This window comes from Propithecus coquereli, unplaced genomic scaffold, assembly GCF_000956105.1.
Source record: "Propithecus coquereli isolate 6110/MARCELLA unplaced genomic scaffold, Pcoq_1.0 Scaffold142, whole genome shotgun sequence".
In the NCBI taxonomy this organism is placed as follows: domain Eukaryota; kingdom Metazoa; phylum Chordata; class Mammalia; order Primates; family Indriidae; genus Propithecus; species Propithecus coquereli.
This window is the reverse complement of record NW_012138525.1, coordinates 201,916-227,295: the sequence shown is the minus strand read 5'-3', so window position 1 is coordinate 227,295 and position 25,380 is coordinate 201,916. Positions and strand designations below refer to the sequence as shown.

General features: G+C 59.7%; 1 protein-coding gene across 2 annotated transcripts in view; it reads right to left on the bottom strand.

Moving 5' to 3' along the window:
• COL5A1 (collagen, type V, alpha 1) overlaps positions 1 to 25,380 on the bottom strand; it is a 166,057-nt gene that overhangs the window by 34,479 nt on the left and 106,198 nt on the right. For both annotated transcript variants that reach the window (XM_012639828.1, XM_012639829.1), the window contains exons 28-42: positions 23,090 to 23,134; positions 20,420 to 20,473; positions 18,164 to 18,271; positions 17,319 to 17,372; positions 15,361 to 15,414; positions 10,891 to 10,935; positions 10,718 to 10,771; positions 9,716 to 9,760; positions 9,213 to 9,266; positions 8,132 to 8,185; positions 4,781 to 4,834; positions 3,801 to 3,908; positions 2,318 to 2,407; positions 2,156 to 2,209; positions 1,054 to 1,161 (exon numbers count right to left, since the gene is read on the bottom strand). In XM_012639828.1, the coding sequence (XP_012495282.1) occupies positions 1,054 to 1,161; positions 2,156 to 2,209; positions 2,318 to 2,407; positions 3,801 to 3,908; positions 4,781 to 4,834; positions 8,132 to 8,185; positions 9,213 to 9,266; positions 9,716 to 9,760; positions 10,718 to 10,771; positions 10,891 to 10,935; positions 15,361 to 15,414; positions 17,319 to 17,372; positions 18,164 to 18,271; positions 20,420 to 20,473; positions 23,090 to 23,134 (981 nt within the window). The remainder of the gene's footprint in view (positions 1 to 1,053; positions 1,162 to 2,155; positions 2,210 to 2,317; positions 2,408 to 3,800; positions 3,909 to 4,780; positions 4,835 to 8,131; positions 8,186 to 9,212; positions 9,267 to 9,715; positions 9,761 to 10,717; positions 10,772 to 10,890; positions 10,936 to 15,360; positions 15,415 to 17,318; positions 17,373 to 18,163; positions 18,272 to 20,419; positions 20,474 to 23,089; positions 23,135 to 25,380) is intronic.

Sequence of the window (25,380 nt, the reverse complement as noted above, 5' to 3'; positions counted from 1 at the left end):
ATGGTGCAGATGTTCCCAGCGTGGCTTCGGGGGGTGGGGGCAGGAGTTCTTGCCTGGGGAACACGGGCTGTTCTCTCCACCCACGAGCCTCTGAGAGTGAAATGCACAAGGCAAATCGCACCTTTCTAACACACGAATAGCTCGCTCATGTGCCTAACTCAATTAGACACGCCTATGCTGACATCTGCGGAATCCCCCAGAACTCAGGCTCGCTGGGCCTCCCGAGTTGAGGAGAAGGGGCTGAGCTGGAATTGGCCTCCGGGGCTCTCGAAACGCAGGGGCAGGAGAGGGCTGCAGCACTGTGGGGCAGGAATCAAATGCGGGCCCGGGAGAGCCACTCCTGGACATAAGGGTGTTCCGTGGGCTCTCTAGGAAGGGGCTGGCGGGAAGCGCCTCGGCAGGAAGGGGACTCATTCCTGATGTGGGCAGCTCTCAGACACACTCCTCCCTACTCCTGAGGCTTCACAGAGCTGGCAGGATTCGGGGTTCACCGAGAGGTCGGCTTGTCGTGGGCACAGGCCACGAAGTCCTGCCTTCCCTTTATCCACCTCCCATCCTTTGCTGCCGGACACCTTTGCTCCGCGCCTGCCCCCAGACCAACAAAGGGGAGTGCCAGTTCCAGATGTCCTTCTTTCTCATAGAAAGACCAGCCATGGGGGTTCGGGCCAGCAGGGAGGCGCGTTCCCACGGAAGACAGCTGTCCACACACGTGGCACTCAGAGGCGGGACCGAGTCCAAGTCCACAGGGGACAGACAGCCTCCGGCCCCTCCCTGCGTCGGCATGTGCAGGTGGGGACAGGCCGAACCCTGCCAGCATCACGCCCCGGGAGCCCTCCAGCTCGGCCCCCTCGCTGCAAGAACGTGGCCGACACTGGGACTCCTCCACGCAGACCTCAATCGAGACACCTCGGAACATACACATCCCAGAAGATGATCCCCAAATCCCCAGGGAAATACTCATGCGGACGTCATGGGGGCAAGGACAAGGCTGGATGGGAGGTCGACCCCAGCACCTCCAAGGGGAGGGCTCCTCCAACGCAAGGCTGTACTTACAGGAGCCCCTTTCTCTCCAGCCGGCCCTGGAGGTCCCTGGGGCCCAGGTCTCCCTGGAATTCCGATGGGCCCGGCAGCACCGGCCGGACCTCTCTCCCCCGGAGAGCCCTGGGAGGGGCAAGAAAATGGTCTGTTTCAAAAGCTCTCATACTTCCTGGACATGACCTCCTGAAGCCCCACTTCCTCATTCCAGAGCCCACAGTGGCTCCCTACGGCCCTCTGCATGCACAATCCCCTGGTCCAGCAGTGGAGGCCGCGAGCCTTCGGGGCCCTCTTAGCTCTTTCTCTCGTATTCCAGGCTCACAGGCCCCTGCCCCAACATCTGATGGGTCTTCCCCATAAGCTTGCCTTCAGCGAGCCCCCTCCTCTAGGAGCCTGGCGCCCCTCCCGCCTTCGGGGCCTGTGGGCGCAGAGCACACTTGCCCAGAGGCAGCATTGCCCACAGGTGGGCACCTGGCCTGATCTAGGGGTCACAGGGAGAGGCCATTGCTGCCCTGGGCTGGCCCTCCACCCGCCTTTATCAGAGGAAGGGCAGGAGTCTGTGTTAGTGCCACCTGGGGGGAAGGGGCAGCCCCCACACGGCCCCCAAGTCCTCCAGTCCACAGTTAATGGCTGGTGAACATGGAATCCTTAGGCCTCTCATAGCCGGCATCATAAAGTAGGGAGGGGTCGCCTAGTTTCATGGACAGCAAGCAAGAATCCCTCCACCCACAGGTCTGGGGGAAGTGCCGCAAGCCCGCACGGGGTAGCTCCCTGCGGGCAGCCTGGCTGTAGAACGCACCCTCAGGCCCAGCCCTGCTGGCCAGCCCAGACCTGCGCGAGGCCTGTGGGTTCCACCTTGCTCCTCCTGGTACAGCGCCAGACGGGCCACCCAGGCCTCCCGTTTCCCACATGATGTGCCCCTGGGACCCTTCCTCATCCCGGCTGCCGGCTGGGGATGCACTGTCCGCACCCTCCCAAAGGGCAGCTTCTCCACCAGGTCCTCCGCAGGACCCATGGTGGGCCTGGGCAGCTCTGTGCGCTCTCTCGACTCCCAGGACCGCACTGTCTGGCTATGGGGTGGGTTTCAGGGAAGAGGATGAGACAAAAGGCTTTGACTCACCGCAGGGCCAGGTGGGCCGGGAGGGCCTTCGCTGCCTTTCAATCCAAGAGCTCCCTGCAACGCACAATAACGTGGGTCAAAGGCAAGAGGGGAGAGACCCCCCCACACACACACCAGGGCTGCACATTGCCCACGTTTACCCCCCGCCGGCCCCTCACTCACCACTGGGCCGGGAAGCCCCCGATCCCCAGGGAAGCCACGCAGTCCCGGAGGGCCGTCTTTCCCGGGGATGCCGGCAGGGCCTGGGTCGCCCTGAAAGCAGAGATTAGCTTTTATGGGAGCCAGTGACACAGACCTCCCGTCAGCCTCTGAATGATGCCGGATCAGGGTCTGCTGGGACCTAGGGCAGGACTTCCGTGCCAAGGTCCACCTGTGATATGGGCTGGGTTGGGTCCTCCCCGGCCACTTGGCACTAAACGAATTTCTGAGTCTAGACTGGACTCACTGGAGCCCACGCGCTGCAGCCCACACACCGGAGCCCACGCCTGGGAGCCACGCTCGTCCAGCGGCCCTGTGTGCGATCCGGCCACCCGCCGGACTCATCCGCCACTCACCACCTGCGCTCCCTGGAGCTCCAGAGCCCTTGCCCCGAAGTCCCACAGGGCCACAGTGGGACAAGCGGCAGCGAGGGGTGACCTCTACCTCCCCCACACATCTAGTGCTCCTTGAGAGACTGAGCCCAGATAAAGGAATCCGCGGCTAAAAGCGCTAAAAGCACTGCCCTAAATGGCCTCATCACACAAGGGACTCGCTTCAGCCTGAAAGCACATCTGAGAGGAGGCGCCGCCCGGGCCTGCGCCTTCCCGGAGGTACATTAAGCTTTGGTATCTTCCGGCACTTTCTCTAGGGTCCAACGTGGGAGCACAGGGGTCGTCCCCAACCAGCCGGTCAAATGCTGCTGCCTTCTTCCCACTCACAGAGCTTTCCTGTGTCTAGGTACATGTACACGAGCGCGCACGCAAATACCCAAGTGTGTACACACCTACTCGGGTATATGCACACACACGTGTGTGCAATGTTTTCTATATTTCTTTATTTGCTTTACTGTTTTCACGTTTATTACGTAGTCATAGGAAAGGCCGGAGAGCCTGCATTTTCTGCGTCTCTTACTAAGGAGCTGAAAAAGGAGGGGCTATTTGCATCCATGGGGACATGTAGGACGTTCCAACCACCCACCTGGGGCCCCCGCACCAGAGGGGGGACAAAACGGGGACAGTGAGGGCTAACACTGGGAGGGCGATAGAAACACTTTAGCTTTTCACTTAGACCATTTATTTTTCAGCCTCTCGCAATGAGGGATTTTTTTAAAGGATCATTTTCTACTAAATTTGCTGTGGACACACGGAATGTAAGAGCTCGTCACTGTTTCTGGGAGCAGGGCCGGCTGCTGGGGAAGAGTGGCCGGCAGAGGGTGAGGGTGGTTTTGACCTGAGCCCGTCGCACGCCCAGCGCTGTGTAGGTGGCTCAAGTGCATGTGCAAATCAAGAAACAGTGAGCTGGACTTAGGGCTTTAGAGCAAACTGGCACGAAGAGCATCCGTTTGAGGAATTACCCATTTTTCAGAAAAGAACACAAGAAAACAAAGTCCCCAAAATGATTCCTTAGGAAAAGCCCAGTCTTGACACAGAAGGTTCCAGAAACTCACCTTCGTCCCTTCTTTTCCAGCAAGGCCCGGAAGCCCCTGTTCACCCGGGGGGCCGGGGGGCCCAGGGTGGCCACGCTCCCCCATTGGGCCCGTTTCTCCTGTGGGACCCTAGGGAGGAAATCAGCGTCAGCCACAAAACGGTTTCAAGTGACTTGCAAGAGGGTGACCTTCTCTTCCCAAATCTCAGGACAGAGCGGAGGCAAAGGGCCACCGAACCGGCACCTCACTCTAGCAAAACCCAGAAGACCAAAGCAAGCCGCCCCCGCCTAGCCCTGAACCACGGCCTGGCAGGGCCTGCCCTCCCCCGGCACCATCCGGGAGGCACGGCAAGGCCTGCACTCCGTGTGCAGCGAGGGACGGGCTGAATCTGCCACAGGAGAGGCTGGGGTGGGGAGCCGTACTGGGGTGGGAGCCCACATGCCCTTCAGTCCTGGCCGCAGTGGGTCCATATCTTATTTACCGCTACATTAGGGTCGACCTTTGCACGAAGCAAGTCCATGGCTTCCCCACTGTGTGGCCTAAGCCGTCAGTCCTGGCGCTAAGCCCCTCCTCCCACTGACCTGCCAGTGGTCAGAGCCGCAGGCCCGGGGCCCCGGCAGGATGCAGTGGCAGGAGAGTTCGGCTGCCCTGGACGGATGCCCACAGCAAGGACAAGTGGACACGGCTGGGGTCTGTCCTGGGGCGAAGGCCCCGCCCCTGAGCCTGGCCCTGGCCTGGCCCCAGCCCACGAGCCCCAGGCATGTGTCTGTGCTCTGCCTGCTGGGTCCTCCGTGCCTGTTCGATGCATCACTCGCTCTCTCCTCCCAGTACGGTTTCTGTGTGGGGCGAACCTCCTCGTGTTAACAAGCATTACGGGACTTAACATTCTGTCTCAGCACCTACATTCCCCAGAATGGCGAGGGGACTGATGCCTGAGCCACAACTCTCCCGTGCAGGTGGGTGACGCAGATGAGCCAGGGTCCAGGGATGAGGTAGCTCACCTGAGGGCCAACCACACCTGGGGGGCCCGGAGGGCCGGTCTTGCCTTGGAAGCCCTGTGGAGAAAGAGTCGCACACTGAGACTGCTGGAGGGGCCTACGCCGCCCCCACCCCGTCCCCAGTAGCGGATGTCCCAGACTTCTTTGAGAGGGCCCATTTCCCGTCCCAGTTTTGCACTCATTTCACGAAGCTAATGAAGACAGGCAGTTGGTCTCACCAGCAGCTTCTCCGCCACCATTTCTGTGCTACAATCATTCATCTTTGCGTGTCACTAAGCGTCGTTTTCTCAGCAGACCCGGTGTCGTTCCTAGACTTGGGAGCTACCTCTGGGCTGTTTCTCATTAGTGGCTTTGCGGGACTTGCCTGCTTTTGTCATTAAATGCCTGTGATGCACGACAGGTGATTTTACCAGCATGCTCCTCCGCATGTACTTGGAACAGGCAGGAGCAAGCACTTGCTGCTTTCACGCCCAGCAGCCTGGCCGTATTATTTTTAGTTCGATTGAACAGGAGTGTCTCGTGTCTGCACGTTCAAGTGTGTGCAGCAATCCTGGCTTGGTTTTGGGTCTCTGCTATGCTTTCTACGCTCTCTTTCAAAGAAGAAAGAGCGAGAACCTTAGGCAATGTAAGAGTAATTTCTGGGCACGTCTGTAGAGCATGGCAGGTGTCAAACGAGATGCCATCTGCAAGTGCCACCTGACACTTGCAGGGACATGCAGATGTTCTGCCTGGAGGCCTTAGAGGGAAGCTCTAGACTCTGGAGAAGGAAGTGGCTGGCTTTGCGGCCACAGCGCGGACTGGAATGTGAGCAAAGCCAGCCCCGGGGCTCGTGGCCTCCCTGTGCTAACAGCTGGCAGGCAAGGGCCTGAGATTCCACATTCAGCTGCTGACCGCGTGTGAACCAATGGCAGATTCAGCTTCTCTGCAGATTCTAGGAGCGCTGTTCCCTTTAAGCCCAGCTCAGCTGTGTACGACGGGCTAGAACGATCATTTCTGTTGCAGTATTCTCCGTAGCTTGCACTACGGGTCAGAAACAAGGAGTGGTGGACAGGTTGGACTCCTGCTCAGCGGACCAGGGGAGGAGTGCCCTCAGGTAGGCAGGAGGCTCGGTAAAGTCTTGCTACCATCAGGGTTAACCACGGAAATGAGAAAGGCCTCCCCTCTGGCCCACAGCCATCCCCAGCCGCTGAAGATGGAATCTTTCCTCAGCCGTTCACTGAGAATAGGCTTTTGGGTCACATTCAAAAGAAGCAAGGGCCACTCATGTTTTCATTTCCAGAAGAAAGAAAAAAATCAACACCCCAGGGAAGATCTCTCTGGAAGTCTTGCCTGGACTAGCCCATGGAGGAAACTTTATGTCCCAGGTCGGTCTCAGAGATGGGGGTGTCCACCTCCATCATCCCAGAGCCCTGGTGCCTAAGGAGGCAGCCTGGGGTGGCAGAAGGTAGCTGGAAAGTACACATCTGACTTGCCGAGCAAAGACAAGCAGCTTAATTATTTTACCAGCCTCTTTCCAGAGTAAGTCGGAGGGAGAAAAGCATATAATATGCAAAACCTTCTATCTTGTCTCCTTGCAAAGGCATTAGAGAAAAATATGCAAAGCTCAGAAGAAATGTTTTGATTTTTCTCGATAAACAAAAGAGCACAGTGATCCCCATTCGTCAGCCGGCACCGCTACACAGAACACCGGTGAAGGTGTAATTAAAAGAGGTTTCATCACAATGAACCAAAGACAGACAAAAGGGATTCTTTAAAAAGCAGGGACCAAGAATATATTAAATGTGGCATTCCAGAGCCCGTTTCACGAGAAGGCCGACGTCTGCTCGGAAGAGTGTTTTGTAGACTTTTGGCCACTAAGAAACTGGCTGCAGAGAATAGGGGCGACCCTGACACCCGCTGTGCCTCCAACTCTCCTTGCGGGGAATGCGTGCATCTGCGCAATGCATCCTTTAAACTGGATGAAGCAGGTGCAAACACAGGGGTGGAACCCAGCACAGTGACAGGCCAGTCACCCAGCACCACGAGTCCCCAGGTATTCAAAGCCTGGTGCCCCAAGGCTGCAAGTGTGAACACGGGTACAGGTGTGCCAAAACCCTTTCCCAGGGCGTGCTTTTAGGGAACTGGGCCGCATGCCAAACGGTGGATGGGGCCAGGAAAGGATCACGTTTCTGGTAAACGCCTTTTCCCCCAGCTGAAAATGTGGGGGTCGTTCAGGGTCTAGATGACGCAGCCCATAACGTGAATTTCTAAAGGCAGGGGCAGGTCGAAGGTGAGCCTGTGACCCCAAAGATGCTGATCGTGTGCACCAGCCATCCCCAACTTTTTTGGAAGACAATATTTCCATGAACGGGGGTGGGGGGTGGTTTCAGGATGATTCAAGCACATTACATTTATTGTGCAGTCAAACCTCTCCGCTAATGATAATCTGTATTTGCAGCCGCTCCCCAGCGCTAGCATCACCGCCTCAGCTCCACCTCAGATCACGCATTACATTCTCATAAGTGGCTCGCAGCCTAGATCCTCGCAATTATGAGAATCTAATGCTGCCCCTGATGTGCCAGGAGGCGGAGCTTATGCAGTGATGTCAGGATGGGGAGCGGCTGTAAATACAGATGAAGCTTCGCTCGCTCACCTGCCGCTCACCTCCTGCTGTGCGGCCCAGTTCCTAACAGGTCATGGACTGGTACTGGTCTGGGGGCTAGACTGGCGGTACTGGTCTGGCGGCCGGGGGCTAGGGGACCACCGATGTGCACAGCTAAGTGCCCGGAGAAAGGCCAAATTTCAACCCGACTGGGCACCTGTCTCTATACTATAAAAGAGGAAGCTGAAGGCATCCGCCCAGTCCTGGGATTGGAGCTGGAACGACCTAGATCAACGTGGCTGCGCTAGCACAAGGCCCAGCACCAAATAACCGAACGTCACAGCGGAAAACGAAGACCCTTTCCTGATTAAAATACATGTCATTCAAGCTACGTTGCCGTCACCATCATTCTAGGGGGAGACAAAGGTTGGATGCACAGGTTCGGTGCACCCGTGATATTTAGTCTGTGTCTTGGTTTTAAATGTGACCTCTGGCCAAAGTTGCCAAGACCAGCAAAAGGGCAGCAGCTGCCTTCTGCACAGAGCTGTCACAAGACACCGCATAGCTGTTCTGTACCAAGCTCTCCCCGCACGGCCCGACCCCAGGTCCACAGAAGACAGCCCGGCCCGAGAGCCTTCCCGAGATGGACCAGTCTCTCCCAAGCTGAGGATCCTCCCAGGCCACGCTGGGCGGTGGAGCAGCGCCCAGGTGCAGGGGTGCGGGAGACCAGCCAGTGAGGCGGCAGCCCACGCACCCGGCACCACCACACTCACCGTCTCGCCTCGCTGTCCGGGGTGTCCTGGGAGCCCGTCCTTGCCCGGGGGGCCCTGGAGAAAGAACCAAAGACATTTCACTCAGTTCTGAGAAGCAGCCACCTTGGGGATTTAATGCCACGCCTGGCAACTGTCTCCCTTCCACGGCTCTTGCTCTGGGAACATGCTCTGAGAAAGGCAGTCGCCCAATAGTCAGTGACGGTGACGACTAAATTGAGCACTAGGGAGGAGCCCGTCCCAGGTGCCGTCGTAGCGTCTGCCCCACCCCACTGAGGGACGTGCTGTCACCGTCCTCGTCTCCCAGGGGAGACACGGAGGCAGAGGGGCCAGTCAACTTCCCAGGTGCCCTGGGACCCACGTCTGTCTAGCTCCAAAGTCAAACTTCCCCCAACCCACCGCCCTCCGTGACCTACTTGGCCACAGGCAGATGTTTTTTCTTTTTAGAGGGCTGTCGGGAAATGCGCTGGACCCGGTGTAAATTGCATTGTGCCCCCAAAATAAACGTTGAAGTCCTAACCCCCAGAAACTGTCAACGTGACCTCACTTGAAGCAGGGCCTTTGCCCGTGTAATCGAGTCAAGATGACGTCATACGGCATTAGGGTGGGCCCCAGGTGGACCCCAACCCAGTGACTGGTGTCCTTATAGAGAGAGAGGTTTGAAGACAGAGAGACAGAGAGGAGAAGGCCCCAGCAGGGTGAGGTGTCCACAGGGGCACCGAGGACCGTCCGCAACCCCAGACCCTGGGGAGGCACGACACTGAGCCTGCCCCGAGCCACAGAAGGAACCTACCCCACCAACACCGTGATTTCGACTGGTGGCCTCTAGAACCGAGAGACAGTAATTTCTGTCTAGTGGAGGAAGGCGTCCACACGTGGCTGTCCAGTGCAGAGCGCCGTGGGCAGCCTCGGCCCAGCGGTGGCCCCTCCTGCTGGCCCCACCAGTCTCACCTCCTGCCTCCCTCTGCCCACCTGCCCGCCGTGAGGAGCTCTGAGCTGCCCCCGGGAAAGACGAGCGTGCCCAGGACATGCTGACGTCCATGGGGCCAACTGTGCCAGCCCAGCGAGGAAGTGTGTTACTTACAGGGGGGCCCTTTGGTCCAGGAAACCCCGTAGGTCCTTGGGGTCCATTGGGTCCCTGGGGACAGAGAATGGCCGGTTTGAAGACAGAAACCCTCCCTTTCCCCAGCAGCTGTCTTCCCGCGCGGCTGCTCTCTGCGAGCGGGCGTCACTTCTCACGGTCCCCCAATCCTCCCTCCGTTATCCCAGCCCCTCCCTCGCCACAGAGAAACGGGGGGGGGGGCCCAGTCAGGGTGCCAAGGGGGCCAGGCCACAGGACAATGCCGCAGGGCCACCTCCTGTCATCTTGGCCCCCTCCCAAACCCCAAGACTGGGGCTGGGGGTCGGAATCTCACGCTGACAAAAGAGTTTGCTCCCGGGGACCCACCACCAGGACTGCAGGAAAGCCCTCTCCTTCGCAGGGTCTGGCTGCACCCCCTCCCCCAGCCCAGCCCAGACAGCCGTGCAGAGGGGCCAAGTGACGCAGGCTGCCTCCTGGGAGACGTCCCCAAGGCTCACGACGCTTACCCGTTCACCAGGAGGGCCGGCTGGACCATCACCTCCAGAGTTGCCCTTGGGAGGGAGGGAAAGAAAAGCTTATTATCGTAACCACTTGGATGAAAAGACTCCAGCCTGTGACTCATGGAAACCTCCAGGCCCAGTGCTGGCTGTGAGCACCTCCCAAGGTTGCCCCGGCCCTCGGTGAGGGCAGAGCGCCAGCACTCATCAGAGGCTCCCAATGCTGGCCCGTCCCATCTGTAGCGCGCAGCTGACGATGAGCTGACTGCAACAGGGATCTGATATTTCCAGAACAGTCTTCCAAGTCAGACGAAGGCTACGCTCCAGCCAGGAGGCACGACAAAAATTCACGCGAAGGCAGTGCACGGGGATCTGTAGGACCCACCCCCACGGGACAGCAACCGTCCCAGGTTCTCACAGGCGAGCGTCAGCTCACGGGGGCTGCGAGATCCACCCCAGGCTCATCGCGGAAGCACCTATGGGAGCCCTGGGCAGTGAGTTCTGGTGGGCCAGGGGCTGGGCCAAGGGGAAGGCTCCTCAGCCGGAATCCACAGGGAGCCCATCCCGGACCCCGGGGGACAGCCTGCTCACTGAGCACGCCCACGGCAGGCTCGGGCTTGGCGTGTTGGAAAGCCCTCTCTTTAGGTTTCTGGTAAAGATCTCCGTGTAGCTTTCAAACCCCTTTTCAAAAAAAGAAACAGGGCATCCCAACCAGATCTGGCGAGGCCGCCTTTGGGCCCCGACGCTGCCGCCTCTGAGGTGCCGTCGTGCGCAACCCAGTCCTGCTCTGCCTGCAGGGCCCCCGCCTGTGAGCGTCACCCCTCGATTCGATTTGACCTGACTCGTCTACAGGCCGCTGGAGGGGACAAGCTCCTTCTTAAGAACACCCCCAAAAAGTCTGTTTTTTTTTTAAATAAAAAAGGCCACAGACACCCCCAGGGGTGCTCCATGTCTCAGGTGTCAGCACTGTGACCTCGGTCCCTGCCCATTACAGGGGAGACCAGGACATACCTTGGGGCCAGGCTTCCCAGTGATGCCCCGGGGGCCTCTCTCGCCCCTCGGACCCTGCATAGCCGGGAGAGAAGAGAGGTCAGCTCAAGTCCTGCAGACTCAGAGACACCGTCCCCGCTCCCCGCACGTGTTCCCAGCTCCCACGGATGGCCCTCAAGACAACAGGTCGTTACCGTTGGGCCTCGCTGCCCCCTCGGTCCGGGCTTCCCGGGGATCCCCTAGAATCAGAGAAGGGGCAGGTCAGTCACGCTCAAAATGCCTGGCACTGCGTGGTGGCAGCCCTCGCCCGGGTCACTTAGAGACAGTTCCCAGCGAGGCCAGGAGGGACACAGGCCTTCCCAGCCCCCGCCTTAGCCTGTTGCAGCAGGAGCCTCACCGGGGCAGGGAAGCCCACCGCCACCCCGCAGTCCCCTGAGAACCCAGTTCCCTCCCTGCAGCCTGACAGGCCTTGACAAACATTATCCAGGTGCTTCTCCTTAAAGCAGCTCCTCATCCCTCCTCCCCACTCCTCCTCCCTCCCTGTCTCCTCTCCTCAGCAGGAGGGAAATCATTATTGCAAGAAAAGAGAAGAAAGTCAACCCCTTTCATACATAATTTACTTTTGCTACAGTTAAGAATATTAGCCATTAAATTTTCAACAGGCTCTGCACATGGAGAAACTTGCAATTTAACAGATAAATCACGTATCCGAGAGTCACGTGCTCCTCCGCTAATAGAATTTAGACTCTTATCTGTTGTTGTTTTGCGTTTTCCAAACCACAGAAAACAAATGCACTGCATTTATTTTTTTCCGAAGCAAAGATGCGAGAGCCGGCGATGCAGTTTCCCCGCGGGGTGGGGGCGGGGAAGGCGTCCCCAGCTCCTCGTCCTGCATCGGGTCCGGCTGCTAACGAGAGAGGCCGAGCGGATCCATGTCACCAAAGACCGCCTGCTAAGTTTCCTCGCACCACGTTTCATTCATTTGCTGCCAGAATCAGAGCCGCTTTCCGGAGTCTCCCGTTTTGAGATGCATTTAATAAAGCCATTTATAATGATGAATTGATTATGTTGCTTTTTAACGACACACTCTGGTTCCAGCCCTTCAATTATATGGCAGTGTCCTTTGGCTTCAAATAAATATTTGCACGTGAAAATTAACGAAACATCTGCTTTCTTCGGCGATGGATGTTTCACGTGCATGGACGCTCACGACCAACCTGGCTACTCCCCGGCACCTACGGACATGCCCCGGCTGCCAGGTCTCCTCGCTCCCACCCTCCACCAAAACGAAACCCCTCAATCCTCAGCTGGCACCACAGGACCGAACCGCAGCCCTGATCCTGCAGCACAAAGCTCTCCGCTGAGTCCACGCTAACCGTGCCCGGGGCAGAGGCACCAGGGCCTTGGCGGGGGCCACGCGCAGTCTCTACCACACCTTCCGTCTGGGCCTCCCGGGTGGCATCTTGCTCATCAGCTCTTTGGCCCAAGCCAAGGAGTTTCGCGTGCTGGTGACGGGAGCTGTGGAACAGAACATGTCCCCACGTCTCCCTAACAGACTCCTAAAAACTGCTTGTGAGTGCCCGTCCTCTTGTCCCCACCGGGAAGGAACAGACGGTTCCAGCAATGGCCTTGCAGATGTCCTCCACTCGAGCTGAGAAGCCAGACACGGGCAGGAGACATCTTCAGGCAGCAGGTGGCTACTTCCAAGGGCTGGTCTTCCCTCTCCCCAGGCAGGGCCCAGGCCACAGGCCTGCAGTGGCCATGACTCTGCTCGCATCTCCACCCGTGGCTACAGCCAGCTGGAGGCGGCAGCCCACGCTCCTGTTCTCCACGTCTAACCCATAGCTGATGGCCCACAGAACCAAGCCACCAGTCCCGCGGAGACTAGAGGACTAGGCAGACAGAGGGGAGGCAGCCCTCAGCTGGCAAACAGACACACGCACGTACGTGTACACACACACGCAATCAGTCATGCCTGCATTCTAGCACCTGAAAGCATCCATCAGACCAGGATATCCAACAGATTTAACAAGGCTGCTCTAGAGAGCGCCGATCTCCACCCCCACCCCCGCCCTGCAGCCCTCTGGTCCCCTCCCGATTTCCCCCATACTGGGACCCGAGCCGCTTTTAACAATCTCCCATGTCACCCCCTTGACTAAACCTATAGCGACCACCAGCCTCTGCCAGGCTCCCCTGCTCAGCGCTGCCCTGCTGGGCTCAGCTGAACGGCCTTCATCCTGTCCCTCTCACCTCATCACCCCACAGCTCTGCTTTCCTGACTCACCTACCCAACCACCATCCCTCCTGCAGCTCAGTAGAAATGTCACTGCCTCCAGGAAGCCTTCCTGGGCCTCCTGGGCTAGTCTTGGTGCCTGTGACCTCTCCCTAAGTCCCCCTTATCCTTCATGGTATAGTCACCACTCGTGAGCGCCGGTCACCGGGTGCTGCTCTCTGGTGGCAGGGGGATGTCTAGTTTGATCACCAAGTCCCCAGCACCTGGCGGAGCCCTGGCACATGGCAAGGACATCAGAAGCTCTCGTTGTCTGAGGGAATGAATCGTCTGTACGTGAGAGGAGCTGAAGGAGCCCACCCACGACGGCGAAATCAGCCCACCGGGCTCAGGACGCGAGCCGGCGCCTGGAGGCTTCGGGGTAACCTGACGGAGGCTTCGGTTGGCGAACAAAAGAGGACAGGCACGGCGGGAAGGGCCGGCGGGAAGGGCCGGCCCAACCCAGCCCACTGAGGGTTCCTCCCTCTCTCATTCCCAATCTCAGCACAAAGCAACACTCCGTCCAGAAAACTGCCCCGTACATCAGACGTCTGTCCTCAGTGATGACCCCCCACAACTCCCAGGCAACAGCTGTGCGCGGTCTCCCGAACATGGCGGGGAGGGCGCAGACGGCCAGGCTCCTGCCCACGTGGATTACCCTCCACGCCATGTGCGTAAGAGGAGGTGAGTGCCTCGTCCCCTCCACCTGAGGTCTGTGCTGTAAGTCGTGCCGCCCATGGAGCGGTCGGGGCTGGACACCCAGAAGCCACAGAGCAGCTGTGAGCAGCTTCCCCTTGCGTCTGGGGTGTGCGGGGCCTGGCAGGTTTTGGCTTGAGTCAGGCTTTGGGTTTTGTCTGGTCACCACAGCACAGATGCCCGGGACAACAGCCAGGAGGGCCCTGGGGGCACCCAGAGCATGTGTCCACAGCCCCAGCTCAGGGACCGGGAGGCTGGGGTGCCAGAGAGCACAGTACGGGGTGGGGGAAGGGGGCAAGCGGAGTCTCTGGCTACTCAAGGTGACCTAAGTGGGGGGGTCTCAATCTCTGGGCCTACGTGGTCCTCCATGGATGGACTTTGTGGTCAAGTCGCATTACCAGCCACTGAGGGTCACATCTCTCCTGGAGACACTCACTGCCATGCACTGGGAGAGGTCCCGGATACGGGAGCCATGTGCCTGGTCACCCCAGCAATCCAGAGGCTTCTCAGAGGGCACCCACGAGTATTGCAGAGGACAGCTTCTCCCCAGAGACACTAGTCAGATCGTCTCCGGAAGAAAGAGTGCTAGATGGATGGGTAGAGACACACGAACAGAGGACAGACAGGTACATGAGTAGATGGACAGACGAACAATGGAAGGCAGATGGGTAGACAGAGACACGCAGATGTGAAGGTCCCCCGGTCTGTGCCGTGCACTTGGACAGTCCTTGTTTGCCTGCTGTGTGACTCTGGCAGAACACGTTTGCTCTCCAGGTCCCGGCTGTCTCCGAGTCTCTCCCCCTGTCTGTAAGGGAGCGTGTGGCCTCTGCTTTCAGCGTGACATTCACCAGGAGCCCCGAGCCTGAGGCGGCCCTACAGCCCCGAAACGCCACCTGCGGCGGAACAATAGGGGGCCCGGCAGGATGGGCCGACGGGCCCCAGGCTCGGGGCGGGGGCGCTGCAGCCTGTGAGAGCCGCTGTCTCTGGGGTGCAGGTCCTGCCCATGCCGCTCTGCGCAAGCCGCGGGGCTGCCTCTCTGCCCCACACGCCTGTGGACAAGGCCGAGATGGCCATCTTGCTCCTCACTTCCCGACTGGCCACGCTCAGGCACCATGACCTTGTTAAGGAGCGTCCCGGGCAGCTCAGGCCTGGGCAGCAGGGACTCCAGGAGTGGGGAGAACACAGCTATACGGCGCGCCTTGCTTGGGGGAGAACAAAGGGTGACCAAATGTGTCGCCCCTGGTGGGGGTTTGCAACAGTGGCAGCTTGCCGACGGGGAATGACTCAACCAGGACCAGGGGAGGCAGTGGGACATTCAAAGGAAGAAAAGAAAACCCCTTTGCTCTTTCCTTTTAAAAATAGCTTAGAGGAAAAGTCCACTTGGGTAGAAAGGGAGGGATCTGGTTTCCACTAATGGCCTAGAAGAGCTTTCTGGATCGAGGTGCTTAGCAGAGAGCTCTATTTTCTCAACACTCTCCCTCCCCGGCCTCTGCCCCGCCCACCACATCACTGCCAGCCCAGAGCCTGGAGAGCGTCGCCTGCGCTTAGCGCCACAGGTCCCGCGCTTGGGGCTGGCGGCTCAGCGGAGCAGTGCTGGCAGCAAAACGGTGAGACAGAAGCAGGTCACTGACTGGAGAACCAGCCGCTATGCACCACGGCACAGAACAAGCCACCCGAGCAGTGGCCAGGCTGTCCTTACCCTGCCGCCCTTCTCTCCGTTGGCACCAGGAAATCCAGGGAATCCAATGGAGCCCTGAAAAAGAGTCGGGGCAGAGGCATGAACGTGGGGCCGGAAGATGGGTCACATTGCACGTGCCACCTGGGGGAGGAGTCTGTCACAGCACACGGCCTCTGACCCCAATGCCACCCGCCCACCTACCTAACACCCGCCCGCTAACCCACCCTGCCACCCACTCATCCATCTATCCGTCCACCCGACACCCACCGCCCACCCACCCATCTACTCGGTGAGTAATACTTCCTGAGCGTTTCGCAGACTTCGCATCCAAAATCCCAAACTGAGTCTTAGCCACCCTCCCCCACACACCGCGTCTGTGAAACGCTGGCAGGTGTTTCGGGGGAAAGGGGACGTACACGACTAAGATTAACTGGAGATAAGGCGTGAGTCTCACATTGTGACACTTTGTTTGCTGGGCCTTGCTGCCACGTTTTGTTGTCTTCCCACAATACCGCTAAATACGGCTTGCAGAGCCAGAAATGAATGCAAATTTATGCCTCGATTATGGCATCTAACAGCTATTTAATTCTAGAAATCTAGGTGCACACAGACAAAAGGGAAACTTAAGGACGCTGATCTGGCAAATATCCAAACACCTCCCAGAGTGCCACGGTGAACCCGAGACCGCGCCTGAGGCCCGCCTACGGGCCCACAACGCCGGCGCTGGTTACAGCCCTCGGCAGGCCTCTGCCCTCTGCGGGCCTTCAAATCCTAAAATCCCGACCTGAACTCGTGCCTGTATCCATTAAGAGCTCACAGATTTGCAAACCTTGTGCTTCTCACAGGGGACTGAGCTCAGCCCGCCACATGTATACACCCACCCGCCAACCGGGCAGGAGATGGACCGAGGAAACCCCGTGCAGGTGACGCAGAGCTCAGGTCAGGCCCCGGGCTGTGTGCGCACCAGCCCACCACCGCCGGGCGCTGCCCGAGGACACGCCTGCAGCTTCCAAGTCCTGCCCGCCCCTTTCCAGAAGCTGCCTGAACTCGACCGGTACCCTCCCATCTCTCTCAAACGTCTCCTCTCCTCTCCTCTCCTCTCCCAAAGGGACGTGTATTTAAAGAAAAAAAAAATGCATCCATCAGCTCCTCTTCACCCACATTAGGGTGACAATGCCGTGGTCAACAGCCACATCACAGCCACGTTCAACGCACCGCTGCTGAACACTGAACAAAGCCCCTGGTTTGCGGCAGCGGCCTCTCCTGCACGTGGGGTGCGTGTCCACACGGAGCGTGGACGTTAGCATTCCGCAGGAAGGGCGGGAGGAGCGTTTCCCTAACCAGAGTGGAAATGCCCGGAGGCGCCGCCACCCCACAGCCACCCGCCCGCATGCACAAGACCTCGGGTGAGACCCAAAGGGGCTCTGGCTGACGGGAGGCATCCGAGGGCACCGACGCAGATCTGAGCCACGGGGCCTCGCTGCTGCTGTTAATTATGTCTCTAGTGCAGGCAGCTGGTTATTTTTTAAGGAAGAGCCATGAATAATAAAATGCGGGATTTGAAAAAAAACGTTTTCAATGATTTCCAAAGCCTTGAGGAGCTGTTTCACTTAAACCCGAACACGATTCCACACAAGAAAGGTTTCCTTTTCCTTTCATGCTCTATTATGAGCAAACAGCCCTCAAATCGCCCCAGCGAGCATCGCGGAGAGGGGGCTACCGCAGGAGTTCGGGTTGTGGACAAGGCCCCCGGCCGGGCAGCAGGTGCGGAGGACGCCAGGGCCGTGCCGCCTGGCCCAGGCAGGCTCTGGCCCCTTCTCAGAAAGGCACTTGAGAGGCATCGTGAGTGTGTCACCCCCCGTCCCGCCCCCGCATCCCACGAGCCACTCGGGGAGGCGGACGGACGAGCGGGTGCAGGGGAGGCAGCGGAGCGTCCCTACGTGTGAGGTGCTGCGACACGTCGCACGGTTGCAAGTTACCTTTGGCCCTTGTCTTCCTGGGTAGCCAGGCAACCCTGGGACGCCGAGTTTTCCCTGGGGAGGAGGAAGAGCGGCATTAATGGAGGGCACGGTATTCCTCGGATCGTTGGCTCGGAGCACAGGAAAAGCCCACGTGTTCCGGCAGGGGCTGGCGGTTCCCAAGGCCAGAGGATGCGCATCACAGAGAGGCCCTGCCTGTCCTCTGGGACAGGGTCGCCAAGCCCCAAGGGAGTAAGGGGCACCGATTGGGGACTGAGAAGCACAGGCCCGAGAGGAGGCTGACGCCACTGTGGAAGCAGACGTGTTGGAGGCTAATGCCCTGAAGAAGAGCCTCTCTCTGGGGATGGGTCTTCGCCCTCCTGCACGAGTCCCAGCCGTGGGGCAGGCCGGGCGGGCAGCGTGTGCCAGTCCACACGCTCGTTCCTGCCAGGACTGAGGATGGCAGGACGAGAGTGGGCAGCTGCTGGTCCCGGGCAGCCCCTGGCAGCTGGAAATGGCAGGCCAGAGATGCCAGGTTGCTGTGCCTTCAGGCCACGGTGGGGACACTATTATTGTCCCCAGTGTGGAGGTGGGAACTCAACGAGGACAGGGGTCCAAGTGTGCGCAGCGGGGCGTAGACCCCCAAGCTGGAGGAAGGAACTCCTGCAACAGAGGGCTCAGAGGGCCCCGCTCAGGACCAGCAAGGCGAGGTCCATCCACGCGTGTTCCCTGGAGGGAGGGCCAGGGGCCTGGGGTGGACAGGAAGGAGCCTGGCCAGGAATCACCCCCACACCTGGGGAAGGAGGACCCCTCGAAAGCATTTAGGGAGCACAGATCCCTCCGGGGCAGCATCCAGCATCACGAACCTTCTCCCCAGGGGGCCCCAGAGGACCAGGGTCGCCATTGGGACCTCCACGACCTTTTGGGCCTTCGGGGCCATCTTCTCCCCTAGGACCAGGTGGGCCGATCTCCCCCTGCAAGTCAGAAAAGAGGAGGTGAGGGAGACCCCCACAGCGACCCCACCACCATTCTGAGACGAGGGGACAGGTCACAGGCGCCGTGGTCAGAGCCATCGCAGCCTCACAGTGAGGTCGCTGAGTCGCTCCTCACGACCCGACAAAACGAGCCCATTGTGCAGCAGATTGCAGGGCTCTGCTGAGCGGCCCTGGCACGAGGTTTCCTGCTATTTATTTTCTCAAGGCTGCACACACTCCTACTTCCCAATTACCTTCTCTAAATTGAGTGCCTCTTGGCTAAAATAACTTTGGTTAACAATAGCGGCTCTGAATCGCTACTTCCCCAAATAGAGCAGAGTGACTGGGAGCTGCTCTCTTCTTCTGAAAGCGTTGGAGGTATGGAAATGGACCACAGCCCCGCCTCCGCAGCGCCTGGGTGTGACAGGCAGTCAGAGACAGAAGGGCTGAAATTCTGCCTGGTCCAACTTCCCCAAGTTACAGATGGGGGTCTGGACCCGGACAAGGAATGGGGGCTCCGGGGCCGGCCAAGGCTGCCAGCACGCCAGGGCCCAGTCTCTAAACGCCCGTCCCGGCGCTTTGTCTCCTAAGGACGAGTCCTGCTCTGATCATCTGCTTCCGAGAGCAGCTGTAGAACCGTGGTGCAACCCCACAGCAAGAATGCATTATGTAGATAAAGAAAAAGAGCAGTAACTTCCTAATTCTTAAGCTGTAATCTGTCTGCAGGTGGAGAACTCTCCGTCCCTAAGGAGTGTTCCTCTTGTTCAATGAAATAACCCTTCACTTATTTATAGAGCGCCCACAGAGTGCGGGGCGCTGGTTCTGCTCTCCGGGAGAAGTTGAGACTGACAGCCCTGTGTCTCGGGCCCAGGAAGGGCCCCGCTCCCGGTCCCGCCTCGGCCACCTGCGGCAAGAACTCATGGAGCCTGGGCACAGGGGCTGTAGGATGTCTTCTGTGTCATTTCTCTCGAAGTTTTTGACTCCCTTGTAACAAGGACCCTGAACGGGCACCGAGTCCCTGAGAGGAGGGGCAAAGGGACTTTCGCCAGCCCAGCCGAGGGAGGCCCCTGCACGTGGGGACGGTAGCATCCTTCCACCGTGAAGCGGCAGCATAGCCGGGACAAAACTGTGAAACAAACCCCTCTCTCTCATTCTCCCTCCTGCTGACGAGGAGCAGGCCACTCCTGCCTTCTGCCTGCCCGGCTGGGACACAGTGTGAGCGTGGGGCTCTCCTGTTCCGGCACGTTCTGGAAAGGTGCCTGCAGACCCTGCTTTGGAGGGGGATAATTATGGCGGCCGCACAGCCCTGCTTCAGCTGACATATGTCCCTCCAGCTGTGTGCACAGCTGCCACCACGGCTGCACCCACCCGGATGCAGAGGCACCTGATCCTTCTGCCTGGCTCCTGCTCCCCCCGAGGTCGTCAGGGAAACCTCCGAGTGTCCACACCAGTAGCCCGCCTGCCCCGGCAGCCCTGCCCGGAAACTTGCTTCCCTGCCATTTGTGCCACCTTCTCTCTGTCTCATGAGCACACAGCCCGTGGCGTTCTGTAGGCGCCAGTGTGTGAGCAAAGCCCAGCCCCTGCGAGCCCCCACGAGATCTGTCCGGAGCGGAGATCAATTATTCACTAAAAACAAGCCAGGTTGCTGCGGCTTCTCCTGGTAGCCAGTATGAGATCACGGAACACAGGGACTGGCTGGGGCCCTAATGAGCCCACGAAGCACTGTTTGGGGACCAAGTCGCTGGCCAGGGTGCTGTCCTGCCAGTGGCCGGCCCCTGCCGGTACTGGGCCGTTTCCAGGACCTCGCTCCCTCCTCTCCCAGGCACCTCTCCTCATCGTTCCCGAGTCAGGCAAATGGCTCCGCAACCCACAGCGTCAGCCGGGAGAAAACGAGTCCCTGCCAACCTGCCTGGGCAGGACACAGTGCAGAGGGGCCAGGTGACCACAGGTATCCCAGGCCCCAAGTGGGGAGGAGGCGAGAGCCAGGCCCCTGGGCCACCCGCCCACCTTCCAGCCCACAATCTCTGCACACGTGTCGCCTCCATTCTGAGAAGCTGCCCTGTGGCCCCCAAAGCCCTCAGCCCCTCCCACAGGGCCCCAAGCCCACTCGCCTCTCCCCAACCCGAGTCCCAAACCCGGCGTCCTCACCCGGTCTCCCTTGATGCCCATGTCTCCTTTAAATCCAGGAAAGCCGTCTTCACCCTGCGCGGGGGACAAGAGAATGCCTCAGTCTAGACACAAGAACCCGCCTCCTGGCATTCCCCTCGCCGAGCCACACTCGGCACAAGACCCCCAGTGTCGTGGGGCTGCAGCACATGCACCAGGCAGGGTGGATTTGGGTGCCCGTCCCTTGTGAATGGCTTCCCCCTTAACCCTTTGCACTCCCAGGACAAAAGCTCTGCAGTTCTGGCTGGCTCAGTGCCCGGCAGCTGGAGGGCGGCGGCCCTGGTCTTGGGGGTCCCAGTTTGACGCTGAACTTTGTGCATGGCGGGGCCTCAGCGCCCAGCTGCCCGAGTCCTGGGCATCATTTCTCAGAGCAGCTTCGTCCTGTCCGCCAAGCGCTGCGGGCCCCGGCGGACGAATGGGCTGACACTGGAGAGGCAGCTGGGCGGAAATGCCTCCCAGACAAGCTGCTGGTCCTGCCCGTGCGGCAGATGCGCCCAGGAACAGGCTGCACGAGGGGAAAGCGCCTCGCCGGACGCGGCCCGGGGAAGCGGGCGGCCTGCGTTTCACGGGGAGCTGGGGCTGTCGATGCTATGTGTGAATTTGGGGATTCGCACGCAAGGCTGTTCAAGGTCAGCGGCCTGCTGTCCACTCGGGTCCCAGGCCTGGACTTTCCCCACCCAGGACACCACAGTGAACCCCCAGCCTGTCTCGCAGGGTAGGGCTGGCACCTGGGCAGCGACCTTGCTCGGGCCTTTCTCTCCTGATTCGGGGGCCACATCTTGGTCCAGGAAGAGCGAAAGGACAGGCTCTGGGGACCCAGCCAGGTCACAGACATCCAAGGCCCGGCTGGGAGCTCATGCAGAGAGAGAGGAGCTTTCTGTGACGTGGTGACAATCCTGTCCTCCCTGGCCAGCCACAGCCCCAAGGGCTTTGTCCATGGTGTTCATAAAGTGCTGGCAGCTTATCGGCTGTGGCCACAAATGATGCAAAAAGCCCACAAAGATGGTTCCTCACACTGCCCCTCCCTCCCCAGACGGTCTCTGGCCACCTGCGTGGCTCTTGGGGACAGCACAGTGACCCTCCTGGTGAGAAGGCATCCCTGGCACAGCCCAGTGACTATGACCTCAATCGGCCCTGTCTCTGGCTAGGGACAAATGTGACCAGACACAGCGGCAAGGCTGGGATGCTGGGAAGTCACCTTCAAAAGGAAAAAAGGTCCCCCATGAGGGAGCCACCCCAGTGGGACAGGAGATCTGGGACTCGAGGGGCCTGCAAATAGCCCCGCTGGGGGCACCAGAGGGCTGTGGGGGAACGAGCCTGTCCCTAAACCCGGTGGGCTCCATTTAGAAAGCAGCGCCCTTGGGGTGGCCAAGTGGCTCAGAAGCTCCCCTGGAACGCAGGCTCGGAGCTCTGCCCGTGGCGGACACACTCTGGACAGCACATGCCTCTTTGCTGTCCTCCCAGAGGGCAACGGGCTGGGGATTGAATGCTTAGCAGACGCCAACACGCAAGGACATTTTAGCTACTGTGTTACTTCCGCTCCAGATGTGGCCACTCGATGTTCCACCTTGAGAATGGTTTTCAGGCTGGCAGATTCCATGGGAAGGGATCCAAGCGGCATTTTCCACAGGTGCCAAGCCGAGCTGCGGCACATGCACCATCCCAGCACGGGTAAGCAGACGCCAGGCACCCGCACGCCAGCCCTGCCAGACCCCTCATTGCTGGGAAACCCTGCAGTCTGCCCAGCCAAGGGGCCCGAGTGCCATATGGAAAACATGTCCAGTGGCTACGCAGGTGGCAGGGAAGACCCTCAACAAGGCCAAGACAGGGAGCAGGGTGCAGAGCGATGCAGCCCCCAGGAATCCGAATCTGTGCCGTGACTGAGCATTGAACTTGGCTCTGAACTTCCTTCCGCCAAAATGAAAAGGTGAAAGTGGCCAGCCACGTAGTTCCCAGTGTTCAGAATGTCACGCCACGGGGTGTGTCGAACGTTCCAACTGGCAGCCAATCGTGGCACCTTTTAGCTTTTTTTAACCAGAATGGTCCATCCAGGCCTGACTTCACCCTGGCCACGGTCTGAGCCACGCTGTATACGAATTAACGTCACCCAGCACAAAGCCCGGCTGGCCACGCCCGACGCAGCTGCCAGTCCTGGCGGCACCAGGTACGTTCTGCCCTCCAAGCCGTGTGGAGTCGGGAGCCGGCCCGTCTCCCGCCCTGCCCGCTCCGTGGCACCATGGGGATTTCTGTAGCTCGAGGGGCCGCCCAGGGAAGATCAAACAGTGAAACGGGCCTATTGCCAGCCGACTCGCTCCCTTCCACCGGGGAGGGGAACGCGGGGCAGAAGGTGTCTGCTGGCCCCCAGGGGGCCGGGGGGGTGGGGCGTGTGTCGCTTCCAGGGCAGGGGCCAGGCCTCCTCCTTGGGCAGAGGCACAAAGCCCAGACCCACTCAGCCCCGCCACGAGACGTGCCCCACGGTACCCCAGGGTCCTCCGCAACTTATTGTGTTTCCCTTTGCAACAAACGCTTCCCCGTAATGTGGCATCGCTTCCCCTCTGCACAGAGGCGGCATCCGCCTCAGCCGGCTCTAGGCAGCACCGTCAGGTAAGGAATCAGCTCTGGCCGGGCTGGGCGGGGCTGGGGGACACTCACCTTCTCACCCTTCGTGCCCTTCAGGCCACGGATGCCGTCGGCCCCCTGTGGGCAAGGGAAGGAAGAAGACAGTGGTTACGAGCCTGAGCCCCCACTGAGCACCCACAGAAGCAGCTCTGAGCCCGAGCATTGAGAAAGGCCCAGCTCTCCAGGGCGGAGGGACGAGCCCACCGCCCACCCCTCGGACAAGCATCCTGGCACATGTACCCAATCGAAGGAGGAAGGTCTCCCGTTCTCACACGGACTGCGTCAAGGCCCCGGGGAGGCCCAGAGCATCCGCGATTCCTGCACTGACCTCCACGGACTCCTCCCCGCTGTGCAAGAGGCCCAAACCCGCCCCGGCCCTTCCGAGGGCCCGCGGCCCGCAGCCAACACCCCCGTCTCGGGGCCCTCCCGTTTCCCACATTGACGTCTCAGAGGTTTGGGGAGCAAGTAGGACGTGGTGTCTAGGTCAGGCCAACTCCTCCACGTCCTAGCCCCTGCTCTGTGGCCTCTGACAATGTCCCAGATTTCTTCGTGCCTCAGTTTCCTCGTTTGGGAAGTAGCAATGATGACAATCCTTACCTCGTTACTGCTGCTGGGAGGGACACACCTGTGAGGCCTACAGGACAGCGCCGGGCACGCAGCAGGTGTGCGATAAACAGTAGCTATGTGCCATCTGGTTATTGTAATTCAGTATTATCATTAATGTGTGACATGTTATAATGTCATCAATTAATGATAACAACACTCATTATGGTTGTAATCAGTTGAGGACACACTGTCTCATCTGCCTGCTAAACGGGAGTTTTCGGGGCAGGCCCAGGCCACTTCCCGGACGTTCTCCCTGTGCCGAGAGCCTCGGCCGGTGGAGGTAAATCCGTGGAAGGGAATTAGGCAGCCACGTCCTCACTATTAACGCCTTTCGACCTCAGACCTTCCAGCGGGGCGACTGTCAGCTACAGAGACTAAGCGCTGAGTCCAGTGGCTACCTCGGGCCACCTGCCCACGGGGCGCCACAGAGAGGCCAGGCTGCGGGACCCGGGGCTGCCGGCTGCCCTCTTGTGGCCAGCACTTCCCACGGACTTCGCAGCTCCGGCCTTTCCCTGGGTCCCGGGCAGGGCGGGGGTCTGGGAAGGGCTGGACAGGGAGGGCTGGACGGGCTGCTCTGCAGAGCTGCGGCCGGGCAGGGAGGCCGACGCCAAGCGAGCTCCCCCATGCTTGCGTCCCCCTGAGCCTCTGACGGGACATGGAGTTCAACACGGAGGAAAAGCAACACAGGCATGGAGGGTGCGTCGTGGGCATGCATGTCGGGCCGAGGCAGCCAGCCGGGCCTGGGAGCCAGCCCACGGCAGCCCGCTGCAGGCCCTGCACATGGCGGGCGCTAAAACATCGGTGGGCCCAAAGCACCAGGGTGGCAAGCAGGGACTCAGTTAAGCCAGCTGCCTCTAGGCCCAGGGTCCCCAGGCACTTCCTGTTTTGATTCCGAGCAGGGTGCCTTCTTCCAAAGTCGCCCCGGCCAGAAGCCCCCAAGGGCAAAGAGAACAGATGGGGCTGGGGGCACACAGGGCCCACCTGCCGTCTTCCTGCATGCAGGTTTCCGAACAGCGCCGGAGCCCCACGCAGGAGGGCGTGTTAGGAGAGGAGGTGTTTTCTTTTTTAGGGCAGTTTTGAATTCTCTCCACACTTGTTAAGTAAGATAGCAATTTTAGCTTCCACTTGCTTCCTCTGAAGTGCATATAGACATCACAGGTGAGGCTGAGAATACAGAGAGGCTTCAACCAACACGGGGACCCAGGTTTAACCTGTTCAGGGGCGTTTGCTCCTAATGTCGGGGGCTGTCTGGCTCTGGCCCCCCCTCCCTCATATGAGTCCGGGATGGGTTTTTGTGGTTGGCGTTTCTTTCCAGTAGCGCTAAACTCCCTGGCACGGCCAGTGGAGGGGGGGATCTGGCACCCACTCTCCTCCCTCTGGCTGAGAGGGCTGGGGGACACCCCCCGCCGACCCTGCCCATCCTTGCGAAAACAAGACCAGGGAAGCACTAAGATGCCTCCCAGGCCTGAGTGCTACCATTTCATGACCCACGTCAGAGGAACGGGACCAACCATACAAGAACAGGGCTTCTCAGCCGCAGAACTGCTGACATTTGGGCCAGAGAGTTCCTTGTTGTGGGGGGCTGTTGCATGCATTATAGGGGTTCAGCAGCACCCCTGGCTTCCGCCCATTAGATGACAGTGGCCCTCCCCATCACACAAGAACCGGCTCCCGTTGAGACTGGCTGGGCTGGGGCATCCCTAACCCTGGTGGGCTGC